This window comes from Pseudorca crassidens, chromosome 6 (genome assembly GCF_039906515.1).
Source record: "Pseudorca crassidens isolate mPseCra1 chromosome 6, mPseCra1.hap1, whole genome shotgun sequence".
Lineage (NCBI taxonomy): Eukaryota > Metazoa > Chordata > Mammalia > Artiodactyla > Delphinidae > Pseudorca > Pseudorca crassidens.
This window is the reverse complement of record NC_090301.1, coordinates 86,290,069-86,303,928: the sequence shown is the minus strand read 5'-3', so window position 1 is coordinate 86,303,928 and position 13,860 is coordinate 86,290,069. Positions and strand designations below refer to the sequence as shown.

General features: G+C 38.2%; 1 protein-coding gene across 1 annotated transcript in view; it reads left to right on the top strand.

Annotated features, from left to right (window-relative positions):
• ARHGAP15 (Rho GTPase activating protein 15) overlaps nt 1-13,860 on the top strand; it is a 624,143-nt gene that overhangs the window by 390,300 nt on the left and 219,983 nt on the right. Inside the window, exon 10 of the mRNA XM_067739897.1 lies at nt 8,203-8,301. Coding sequence (XP_067595998.1) covers nt 8,203-8,301 — 99 coding nt within the window. The remainder of the gene's footprint in view (nt 1-8,202; nt 8,302-13,860) is intronic.

Sequence of the window (13,860 nt, the reverse complement as noted above, 5' to 3'; positions counted from 1 at the left end):
TGTCAAAAAATACATAGCAGAGATGAGGGAGAATGAAGCTAATTTGTGATCTGGGAGGCTTAACCTGGTTATGCTGATGAACTAACTAAATCGGTCAAAAGTTTGAGAGCTTAAAGATTAAAAACCACCATTCCCTAGTTAAACTCTAATTCATTATGTAAACAACGTGATTTGTAAGTGCAGTCATGTGGAAGGTCTATTTGTTTTTCTCACCAAAAGATGCTTTCAAAGAAAAATTACAGAAAATGGATTTTCTCCAACCAATGTGTTGCCTGCCACCCCTGGTACAAGCGCTGAAGCAGGAGAACAAAGATGTAATGATCACACCAGCCAAGGCCATAGGCATGTGCAGAGCATTCTGAAAATATTGGCACCCCTAGCAAGAGGTGTTTTCTAAATACAAAAAGTTGTTAAGAGAGGAATAAAGGATTACCAGTGAGCCCACAGATGGAACTGTAGATGGGGAGCCGGGAGCTCAGGGTTCTGGGACTGCTCCCTTTTTTGGAATACCATAAGGAGGGGAAAAGCAGAAACAATCCTTAATGTTGTGCCAGCCTAGCAAGCATGGAAGTTTAGGAGGCAAAAGCTAGGTCATCAATGCTTGCCAAGAAAACAAAACACCTTCTCTCTCCCTCCCCCTTTCTTTACACGGTTTTAAGAAAGAAGGTTCTGTGGTTCAAAGACATTCCTATAATTTAATGGTCTTCCTTGGTGTATCAAACTCTGGACTGTATCAGAGTTACAGATGGGTGGCAATCTTACAGCAGCCCCTAAATTGGACAATGATGTCTAAGCTAAATCTCTATGATTTACTTCCTTTGGATATAGCACTTTTGACTTTGCAAAGTCGTTTCATGTATAACACCATCTCCTCCACGTTATATAATTCACCATGTAATGTTGAAGGCTAATGTTGTAGTCAAGTTGGTTTTTAGTTATAATTGATAGAAACTTATTCAAATTGCAAACGTAGGAATGGAATTTATTGGACTACTTAACTGAAAAGTCCAAGGGACAAGGATAGCTTCAGGCATGACTGGACCTCTGGGCACAAAATGCTATCGAATCTATCTCCTCCATCCCTCAGCTGTTTTCCACTCTGTTGGCTTCATTCTCCAGTATGTTTTCCCACAAGCTGGCAATATAACTTCTAGAAGCTTAGACTCATATCCTCATAGTTTACCAAATCCTATAGAAAGAGGGCTCCTCTTTCCCAGCAGCACTAAAAAAAGGAAGCCTCAGGATTTGCTTGCCCAGATACAGCTGGGTCATGTGTTCATGTCTGAACCGATTACTGTGGCCGGGGGAGGAAATGCATGTTCATCCCTGGAGCTGGAGCTGGTGAGGTCAGCACTACTCAAAACAAATGGCAGCAGAATGAGAAAGTATCATCCCCAAAGGAAAACCAGGGTGCTCTTACCGGAGGATAGAAGAATAGTTCCAGGGCCAGCAAAACCAACAGACATACAACATACTCTTCCTAACCAGCATCATCTGTAACAGGGGGTCTCATTTAGTTATTTTCCCAAGGCTAGTCCTTTCTATTGTGATTGTAAGCCCTCTTCGAAACCTTGTGGACAATGCTATCCACGTACTAGCCAAATTTGTCTAGTTGCATTAAACTGAAATTCCCTCTAACTTCTAATGCACCCCATGGCAACCATATATGGTGCCTAGGCATCAGGAAGTGAGAAGTTGAGGTGTGTCTGTTTCATTCACCTCTCTGTCTGCATATTAGCTTCAGTAACACTCATTCACTGCACATCACCATCTCCCCAAATGGCTGCTTTTGCCCTGCAGTGTCTAAATCTAGACGGCCTTTCAATTCAAATCCCTGGAGCAGGTAGTATCTCTGATACCACCTCAGTCTATAGTGTCCCAATTCTAAAACTTTTGCAGGACAAATTGCACTGACCCAGCTTGGGCCACATGACAACCTTTGATTCAATCAGGTTTACCTGAAAGGCTAGGTCCTTCTACTACAGAGCCATACCTTCTTGGGTAAGTATAGCCACTTTAAAGACAGGATATAAGTGAGATGGAATTTTTTGACCTTTCTGGTAACTAGTGAAAGCAAACGTCTCCCTTCTATCTAATGAAGTTCAACATATCTAAGCTCTTTTTTCACCAGGGCGTTACTGGCAATCAGGGAGGGATTGTTTTCTCTCCCAGTGAGGGATTGCCTGCACTTACCTGGACCACCCAGTAAGTGGCAGTAGCACACCTCCCCCACCCCAGGCATTATAGCAACCAAAAACAGCCAAGAGGGCGTCTCACCCCCTCTAGAGCATTCTGGCAATCAGAAACACTCTGCAATTGAAATTCTCTCCTATCCACCCCAAATGAAAATCTTTCCCCAAGTCCCGTCTTTCCTTATAATTAGTGAATTCCCACCACTAAACTTCTAAAAAAGGGGGTCTATTTGCTACCTCTACTTCTTACCTTCTCTTCAAATCTTTACCACAAACATCTGCTTCTCAGTTTCATTCTATGAAAGCCATTTTCCTTATGATCAGCAATAGTCTCTGAATTTCACCTGGATATCCCATCAGTGTTTTGCTGGGTCTGAAATGCTATCCTAACTTCTAAACATCAATCTCTCTTTTCTTCTCCAAACCCTCAGGTTTCAGCATCTTAGTCTCCTTCAACCAAGCAAAAAACCTGAAAGTCCTCTTTGCCTGGTGGGTTGGCTCACCTCCCGCATCCAGTTTACAAATCCCACTGAATCATCCCATCTCTTCGTTATCTTAGTTCAGGTCCTTATCTTTTTTTTTTTTCCCCAGAGCCTGATGTTTTGTAACTATGAACAAACGACTCAATATCTTTGTGCCTCATTTTTCTCTCCTATAAGATCAGGATGGTAATAGTATCTACCACCAAAGTGTTAAGGATTGTTATAAAGATTAAATAAGTTAAAATATATAACGTACTTTGACCCTTGCCTGGCTAAATATATCTTCGCTATTTATTATTGAGCGTCCTTGCAATAGCACTAATCACATCATATTATAACTGGTTTTGAGAGCTGTTCTTCCCCCTACACTGTGGGAGATCATGCTTCATGGATCATTGCATCTTTAGGATGGAGCACACTGTCTGGACAACAGTGGGCATGTAATAGATAGCTATGGATGAATGTCAATCTTTGCATTCTTTACAATGCCCTGCATATGGTAGGTGCTTATGATATATTTGCTGAATTGAATTAAATAGAATTGAATTGATCTGGAGAGAATACATAATAAGAAATGCCATAATATAACATAAAACATAATGAGTTTAAATTTTAAGGTGAGAGAAATTTCCTTTGAGACTCCTTCTTAGGATTGACTCTAAACAAATGCATATTTCCACGTTCTAACCAAATTTAGATTTTTTTCTCTATTTATTTGCTCCCCAGTTTTGGTTTCCATGTCCTGTCAACTCTGTTTTCATTCTCACAGCATAGCTTAGATCACCAAAAATCCAGACTCCTATTATCATCTTTATCAGTAAGCTATTGATGCCTAACAAACAAACATAGAATCTCAGTGGCAAACTGCAAAAAGCACTTATTTTTCATGTGTCTGTGGGTCAGTCTACGGCAGGCTTGAATGGACAGCTCTGCTTTAAGTTGTAGGTCTGACTGGACTTGTCTCCTCACTGAGGGTTGACCTCAGTTCTGTGCTATATGTATTTACTCTGGAGCCCAGACTGAAGGCGCAGCAGCTACCCAGGGAAACTCTTGTCTTGGCAATAGTGAAGAAGCAAGGAGATGAGTAGAAATCTGTAATGTGTCTGAAGGCCTCAGTCTTGAATTGACACATCATTTCTACACATGCTACGTTATCCAAAGCAAGTCATATGGCCAAGCCCTATAGCAGTGAAATGAGGAAAATGTTGCCCACTCTAGTGAGTTTTACTACACAGGCAGATGGCAGAGGTAGTGAATGTATGAATCTAACTTAGAGAAGATGAGATGAATTCTCAATGATGATTAAATTTACCACAAGCCTATCCTGATTCTGGTCTTCCCAAGCAATCACATTAGCCTCTTAACAAATCTCTTTGTGTTCAGTCTTCCCCACTATCTGTGCCCCCCATTTTTTTATGAACCTTTTGGTTACAGGTGATAGAATACCCAGTTAAAAATTATTTATATTATATTTAATTATTATTATACTTATATTCATATAATAGGAAGTCTAGAGAATGTGTTTTAGGATAGGTTTAAAAGTTCAACAATATTGTTGAGGTCTCAGGTTTTTGTACCTTCTTTTTTAATCATGTTTAGCTTTTGTTTGCAAGCTTCTTGCCTCGTGGTGACAAGATTGCAGCAGTAGCTCCAGGCATTGCATGATTGCACAGTGATGTTCAAAGCAGGAAGGAAGAAAGAAAGAATGTCTTCACATACCCCTCTCCGTTTATCAGGGAAAAAAATCTTCTCTTGTAGATTCCCAAGTCACGTTCCCTTACATTTTACCAACCAGAACTATCTAATTTAAACTAACTAAAGCTACAGGGGAAACAGAAGTCAATGGAGAACACTTTCAGGTTCTGTCTTATGAGTGGACTTTAAAAACAAGAAAGAAGGGGCTTCCCTGGTGGCGCAGTGGTTGAGAGTCCGCCTGCCGATGCAGGGGACACAGGTTTGAGCCCTGGTCTGGGAAGATCCCACATGCTGCAGAGCAACTACGCCCGTGAGCCACAACTGCTGAGCCTGCGCGTCCGGAGCCCGTGCTCTGCAACAAGAGAGGCCACGATAGTGAGAGACCCACGCACCGCGATGAAGAGTGGCCCCCGCTTGCCACAACTAGAGAAAGCCCTCGCACAGAAACGAAGACCCAACACAGCAAAAAAAAATTAATTAATTAATAAACTCCTACCCCCAACATCTTCTAAAAAAAAAAAAAAAAAAAAACAAGAAAGAAGTTGGGAGGGGAATAGCATGTGTATAAGAAATCGATGGTATCTGCACACTCTCAAATAATTACCTGCCTGACTTAATATTTAAGACTCTTCATAACATAATCTTCATCTCCTTTTAAAGCTTAATACATCAAGATTTTTCTAAATAAGAAAGAGTGAATGTTTTTCTCAGCACACCACATCCTTCTCATCACTCTTCTCATCATTGATGTGTTTGTTTGCCTCTCCTCCATCTTCTCCAAATGCCCTTTTTGTCCTTTTTCTTACCTCTCCAATCTAAATCTTACTTATCCTCGAGGATTCATTTCTTCTTTGGTAAGTCTTCCATGTGCACTCAAGGCTGTTCAGGTTGCCCTGCCACATGTATCTGTGCTTCCCCAGGTATAATATTTTTCACGATATGTTCTTACCTGTTTACTTATATGATGCCCGCACTAGTCAAGAAACTTTTAGAGTATAGGAATTGAGTCTTGGTAATTGTGTTACCAGTGCCATTCCTAGTTCCTGATGCAGAGCAGGCACTCAGAATTTTTTTTTTTTTTTTTTTTTTGGCAAATAACTGAGTGAATGAAACAGTAAATACACTAGAATGCCTTCATCTTCATCTTCCTGTATCTACCTATCAGAAGAAAAAAAATTAAACAAACAAAAGAAACCTCTCTCCAGATTTTAACACCACTCCATTCAGGAATCTATCTTTTTGGAATGATCTCCATCTCATAAACTTCCCTCCACTCTGCCCCCACCAAACACTGCATCTGCACTACATGACACAAAAAACTCGATGCTATAGAACATCCTCCTTAGCACTGAGTACCTTTTATGATACCTGTTATAGTCTATTTTTTATATTATTTGAATATTTCTTTCAGCCCTACAGTATTATGACCTCTTGATATCTTTTTCACAACCTAATATGCCTACTTCATCACTACAAGTATAGAAGATAATAAATATTTGTGAAATTCATTTGAATTATGATTACTATTAAAGGATTTTCTACTCTATAACAGTTCCCCCTGACTGTAACCTCTGGCCAAATTAAATGATCAAATATGAAGTTTTGGATTATTTTTCTTAAGTAATATTTTATTTTATCCTTTCTTATAGTGGTGACTCACTGTTTTTGAACAAATCTTTGTTACTTGACCAGCTATTCAAAGGAAATACCTATGATTATTTCCCACTTCTCTACACTATGTTACTGTGTTTTGAGCTTATCTTCTTTCTCTCTCTTGCAAAAAATGCACATTTCCATATTGAAGTACATTATTATTGGTGTTTTAGCCTTAATTCTTTCCCTCTCTGCTAAGTTCTCAATTCAGGCCATCACCTTTTCTGAGAAATGGATGAAAATCGTGACTTTCTTGAAGTCTCACCACAGTCCATGTTGACTACCCCTTTGTAATAATGCATCGTTTAGCATTCTGTTATGCTGCATTTTATATTTTTCTCCCCACTTCTGCTAAAAATATGTTTTAAATGCATTGAAGACCTCCACTGATGATTAAGATGCTGTCTTACAGTCAATAATTCAATAAATATTTATTGAACTTCTAATGTATGCCAAACGTTGTCGAGTTACTGGGGATCCAGTAATAAAGGAAATAGGAATAGTCCTTACTCTCCTGGGTTTTGCATTCTAAGCAAGGGAAGCAACTAACCAGTAAACATATCAATCTAATATGTCAGGTGGAGAAAAGTGCTCCAAGAAAAGTAAGGTGGGGCGGCATGGAGAGTTCTATTGGCAGTGGTTGCCAGGTTTTATTTAAAGGTGGATAGGAAAGGCTACAATAAGAAGGTGACATTTGATCAGAGAGCTAGGACAATAGAGCTCCATGCAGAGGAAATAATAAGTGCAATGTCCCTGCGGCAGAGCATGAATCAGCAACGTCGACAGAGTGGTGGCAGGCAAGTGATGAGCGGGAAAGAGTAGAGAGGAAGCAAATGAAATCAGTTAATTGGTGGAAGGTCAGGTCGTTTACTGCCTTGGAAGTGATGTTAGGGAATTGGATTTCATTCTGTGGTAGAGGGGAAGCCCTTGAACCTACTAAATATTTGTTTCATTATCAGTAATCAACATCTATGCTGTTTAAAAAGGTTCTGGAAATGGATGGTGGTGATGGTCGCACACCAATGCACATGTACTTAATGCCACTAAACTGTACACATAAAAGTGGTTAAAATGGACACTTTTATGTTACATATATTTTAACACAGTTTTAAAAAATCTTTGCGTGAATGCCGTGGACCCAAATTTGTGCTAGGCACTGGTGACCGTAAGAACATATAAGCAATGCAGCACTCAGAATCTGCTTGGAGAAAATACATTCCATATATTATAAGTGTAAATACACAATGCAAGGTAGCATAAATCATGTTCCAAATGAGAGGGCTAGGCTAGAATTTCACAAAGTGTGATCTGGGAAACATTAGTCTGGAGAGATGCCCTTTGAAATAAAAGGATCTTACTCAGATAAGTTTGGGAAATAATGCATCCTCCAGTCCCGCCTGGAGATTCCCAGTGCACACTGGCATAACACAGGCTCTAAAAATAAGTACACATGAAAGAAACCTGTTTAACTTTGTTTAACCCAATGTGGCTAAACCATTTTTGATTACAGGCTTTTTCCCCAAAATCGCCTATTAACATCCTGAAGAACTGGTATTCCAAAGAACCTATGTTACAGGAGACATAAAGCTGAGATAGGAAGGATAGAGTTTATGGAGAAAGAGCCATCTGAGCTGAGCCCTAAAAGAAAGGGGATACTTAGATTAGAGAAGAGGAAGGGCATTCAAGGCAGGAGAGATGTGAAGAAATTCACTTCCAAGTAAGTCTCCGGGAACTTCCTTTCTTCGAATATCATTGAGCCACAGGGTGAATCTTCTGCATATACTAACAACATCATAATTTTGATAACCATTGACAAATTTGTTCTCAAACACTAAGACACCAATTCGCTAAGATTAATTATTTTATAGACGTTTTCTTAATTCCTTGTCATTATTTTATAGACAACAAAGTTAAGCCCAGAGAGACTATAAATTACTCAGTCATCCCTGCCTAATCGATGGCAGAGTGTTAGTTTTCTTTCTCTGGGGCCGGAGTCCTGTTCCATAGAGAAGGGAGTTATGGTCTTTGTATGTCTGCAATAGACACTTTGGAATTAAAGCAAAAAATCGATTCCTATGCAAGATGCAGATTTCATCATTCAGTGGATATGGAAACAGAATCAAATTAAAGAACAACGCAAGCTTGGATTTTAATGAAGCTCATCTTTGTTTCTTTTGCAGATCAAATTTTTGGCTCTCATCTGCACACAGTGTGTGAACGTGAAAATTCCACAGTTCCGCGGTTTGTAAAGCAGTGCATTGAAGCTGTCGAAAAAAGAGGTGGGTAACTGAATATACAGCAATTTCCCCCAATACTGTACCCTCTACACAACCAGTGCTCAAGTTAACAGCACTGACAAGCTATGAAATTAAAATTTGACTTTTGTTAATCAGTTAAGAGGATCAAGTTTCTTATTAACTTCAGTTTGTTTTCACAGTAGGGACATCAATAATTCCCACTAATGTTCTTTTTTTAATATTTTTTTCTGTCTGACATGTTGTTGATTCAATTGCAAACTTCTTGTTTTCTCGCCAGTGATAAAACATTCATAAAATATCAGCACTCACAGTGTTAGAACCCTCCTAACATTCATGCTGGTAGATTTTGTGCCAGAACATATTTTGGTAAGCCCCCAACATTACCCAAGTGAAGCAAACAGCGTTTCTACTTGCACATGGTGATATTCCATCTTCCACGTGTATCTGTTCAGCACAGAATATGCCTAACTGGTTTTCCTGGAACAATTAACAGACACACCTCCAGTGTTCAGATGACCTTTGATTCCTATATTTCAACATTCTGTTTTCCATTTGAAATTATTTCATCTTACTGAGGGGAACAAAACAAAACCCATTTGACTCATCATTTCTATGCTAGTCTATCTGTGGGGTGTTTTTCCTTCAGACTATGACTTTATTCATTCAAGGTCATTTTCCCTGAAAGATACGTACAGTAGGTTCAGAGTCCCAAAAAATATATTGTATAGAAATGTGAAGCTTCATCACCATCTGTTACAAGTTTACAACATATTCCCAGGATCTAGGGGAATATATATCATGTAAAAGACAGAGGTGTTTCCAGAAAAAGAAGTGGTGAATCTATTCCCCTTTTCAGCTCCCAGTCTCTTAAAACAATAGAACCAAGGGAAGAAATCTTTACCAAGTTATCTGCTAGGGAAAAGCCATTTTAATTCTCTCGATGTTACCTGGCTTTATTATAGAAACATAATAAAAATGGTCTGCAATTTCCAGCTCCTGGAAATTCATACTTTGATTATACTGTAAGGACAGCCTTGGGATCCTATTATTCCCATGTCAGTAGGGAATGAGAGAATAACAAGAAGGGGACGAGTGGGTAGAGAAAGTGGATAAAGTGAGCAGCTTTGGGGAAAAGCATATCAACACATCAGAGAGAAGAGCTGAGGGTTCAAAGAGAGAGGAGAAAACAGTAAAAGCAGAATGAACACAAGGAGAGGTATCTGTGAGGAATGGAATCAATTGGAGTTTAGAGAGAATTGTCTTTTTATTGTATGTTGCAATCTCATTTAATTTTGTAAGTACATATTTTAGGAATAAATATTATTTAATAAGTACTTAAAGCCAAATGGATCACTGAAAATGTTATAATGCCATTATTGCTAATAGTTAAATTATCATCATTTTCAGGAAATCTTCATTCTCTTATAAATACTCAGCACTGATGGTGTGAGCACTGTTATATTAGCAAAAATCCAAATAGGACTTTGGGGGAAGCTGTACATAATAAGATGTGTGCCCATAAAAAAAAGGGTTCTATAACTCTCTATTTATGTACATACCCCAGGCAAAATGAGAACTCTGCTAGATACAGCCTTGTGGCATGCAAACACCATGGTATTGCAGAATAGAAAATGCCCATAAATAGAAACTGTATGTTTTGTTCATGGTATTTTGTTGGTGATTTTTAATAAAATAAGACAATGTATTTTCTGACAGGGGCAATCATATTTGGCATTATATTTCATTGTCCCAATGTTTACTCTTAAAATGAATTGGTAGATTCAGCACTGAACAGGCACTAATCACATATGATTATTAAAATAATTCCTAAGTGTTTTAATGAAACTCAAAGACTGCAATTCCATAAAGCAACTGATAATTCAAAGCATTTTGGCAATGTCAGCCTGAAGGAACTGTATGGAAATGTTCAACAAAAACTCAGAGACACAAGGTAAACCTCTCACATCACTGCACGATTTACAAGTGTGTGCTTTTGATTATATTTTTCTATGATCATTTGTTGGATTAATATTCTTACATTGATATGCCAATTCTGTTTACTCAAAGTGTTGTTTTTACTAAATTTTGGCATAAAGCACCTCAGGACAGAAATAATTTATGTGAATCTAAGTCCAATGTTTATGCAGGCTTCTGATGACATTTTATGCTGGGGTTGTTGTTAGGAAGTAGCATATAAAGGTGCCAAGTCTCTCAGCACGGCTGGACTCTGCATATCTAGAGCCCTCCTTCTAATGGCCAGATCCTCTTCCAGCCAAGATACTTAACTGCAGAGTCATGGGAAATGCTTATGGACCAGTTATGGGAAAGGCACTTTTAATGAAAACTGTGTGTTTACTCTCACAGTCTTAGGAAAATGGTCTCAATCCTCACTACAGCAGCACATCAGCTGTTATAAAAAATATTTGTTTCCTTTCTCTCTCTTTTTCTTGAGGTTATTTCCCCCACCTTAAAAAAATCATTTACAAACTGTAGCTGGATTTTTTTAATGCTTCTTACATGCTTGATTTCAAATGAAACAACATCAGGAGGGCATTTCTCACCATTTATCCATTCATTCCTCCATTCATTCATTCAGTTAGTTACTTGCACTTGGCAGAGCCAGTTTGCCCATGCTCCTCTAGTCTCCACAGGGAAATCCTACCCAGCCCTTGGCACAAGATACATTCTCTATTCATCACTGGTACAGTGGTATTAGTTACATTTTAAATTTTGCTTCTCTTGGACCTACCTAGAAAGAAATCTCTTAGTGAGTCGAATGTAAACCAATTTAGCGAATCACTTGTTTAGTATGTTTCCTTATCTTGATTTGGATTTCCTTTATTCCTCTAAACCACCAGAGCATTCTCCTTCTTCCCAACTATTATAACTAGATTAAAGTTATTTCTGTGGTTTCTGACATTGTCTGCTCAGCCTAGAAAACATACAGAAAACTTGGAGGGCAAACTGTAAAGGAGTGTGTTAGTCTTTAAAGCTTTTCCAAGTGGTTCATTCTCCCTTGCCTTGCCTTTACAGTTTTAGATTTTATATATATATATGTGAAATCATAAGTAGCCAATGAAAAATTCAACTTATGTTTCTTCTTCCAGAGCAGTTTCTGCAAAAATATTGAATTATTGTTCAGCTAATGCTCAATACATATGGTAAACTGACTAAAAGCAGGAGATCATCTGATACTTTTTTGAGGTCTGGGGGGACAAGCCTGGAGAGGATAACATTGTGACACACTGGTGGTGTGTAGATCCAAAGAGGGAGAAGTCCAGTCTTCAGTGCTTTATAAAATACTTTCTGTAGTTTATGATGACCTCAAACGTGTCTAGAAATTCCTTACTTAAAAATAGGGTCACCTGTGTCACTTAGAGACAAGGACCTAGGAGACATGAACTAAACAAAGTACTAAACTGGTATAATTAGTACTGAGACCTTAATCCATAGTTTTTTATATGAAAACTATGTAACTGACTGGCTACTCTTTGTGAAGACCAGTTACTGATATTTGGAAAGAACGGCACACAGTGTGTGCGGCATTGTAAACACTCACTGAAGTAACAGACACTAGTTTTTATTGCATTTCGGCAGTAAGTAACTATTCAGTACCTACTCTGTGTCAGTCTCCATACTACCAGCTGAGAATATAGAGCAGATATACATTAAACAAACTGTGATAAGTGCTGTGAAAGAAAAGAATAGATATTGTGCTAGGAGAAAGAACAACCACTACAGTAATAATAAAAAAACAATAGGAGAAGTTTGTCAGCTTAAAAATGGCATAATAGGGGATGGGGGAAATGGAAAGATCTTGGTCAAAGGGCATAAAGTTGCAGTTATGCAGGATGAATAAGTCTAGAGACCTACTATACAAGCATGATGACCAGAGTTAACAATACTGTGATGAATACTGAAAATAAGCTAAGAGAGTAGTTTTCAGGTGCTCTCGTCACAGACAAAAATTGGTAGTTATGTGAGGAGATGATATGTTAATTAGTTGGTCATTTTGCTGTGTCTATGTATATCAAATCATCATGTTGTACACCTTAAATATATATAATTTTGGGGCTTCCCTGGTGGCACAGTGGTTGAGAGTCCACCTGCCGATGCAGGGGACACGGGTTCATGTCCTGGTCTGGGAAGATCCCACATGCCGCGGAGCGGCTGGGCCCGTGAGCCATGGCCGCTGAGCCTGCGCGTCCGGAGCCTGTGCTCCGCAACGGGAGAGGCCACAGCAGTGAGAGGCCCGCGTACCGCAAAAAAATAAAACCAAAACAACGAATATATATAATTTTTATTTAGAATATATTTCTAAATGACATTATAAACCCTGAATAATAAAACACATACTCTTCTGGTTTTAGCCTCCTGATAAGACCAGAAGTTTAATTACAGCCTATTTCCCAGGTTATTTTCTTGACACATTGTGACAGCACAATACAAGGAGTCACTTGGTGTGAGATACCCAAAAGAACATGCCATAAATGATGAACCAGTTCTTTTTCTACACAACAATACCATACATTGCCAAAGACTTCCTTTATATAATAATGGAGTTAACTAAATGAATGAACACGTTTCTACACTAAATGTATTTTTATGCATTGAATATATTTTTGTTTGTAAAGGAATAGGGCTGGTTTTAAAACAATTTTTAAATTACATTTGGATTGGCATTCATCCTTTGGAATATGGTTTAACAACTCATTCTTCCTCCATGATTCCCAGTTCTGATTTTTATTTCCCTGAACTATTTAACAACATTAAAATGATACCTAGAGATCTGTTGCAAACAATGTGTACACACTTAACACCACTTAACTGTACACTTAAAAATGGTTAAAATGATAAATTTTATATTATGTGGTTTTCTTTACCACAGTTAAAAATCAGTGATACCAGGTCTTCCAAATTTGATGATTCCAGCTATAAGCTACTTTGCAGAATGCCTCAGCAGATGCTAACTGACAATTTTGCTCTTTCTTTTTTCTGGAACACAAAATACTATGACAAGAATGATACACAAAATTACATATTTGACTTGGTGCCTAAAAGCCACCCTGGGATCCATAACCTTGCTTAAAGATTTAAGAAAGACCTTTAGTCTACTTCTGAGAAGGTCCTTAGCCTCAAAAACTTTATCTCTCTACTTGACTTCTTAGCAGCTGTTATATTTTTTTACTGTCGTTTGTTTGACAGGATCCAGTTATAGGTTCCGATGTCTGTTTAAAGAAACAAGGAGGCTGTTGGCTTTAAAATTCCTTCATTGCTTGTGTGATCAGCATTTTCCCAGGCTTTTCTACATAGTTTGCCAAGCAAAGGGACTGACCTTTTGTAGCAAACACTTTTTCATTTCAAAATGCTCACTTTGATTTTTGTCCCATTTTATGCTCATTCCAAACTGTTTACAACCCACTAAAAATGACTGTGAATTATATGTTTGTGTAATGGATTCCTTTTGTGGTCAGAGTGGAATGTTTACTTTGAACAATTAGTTATCTTTGGGTAGATTATAGCAACTTGGAAAAAGAATGGCTAAGATTATTATTATACCTTAACTGTTTCTTTTTGGTA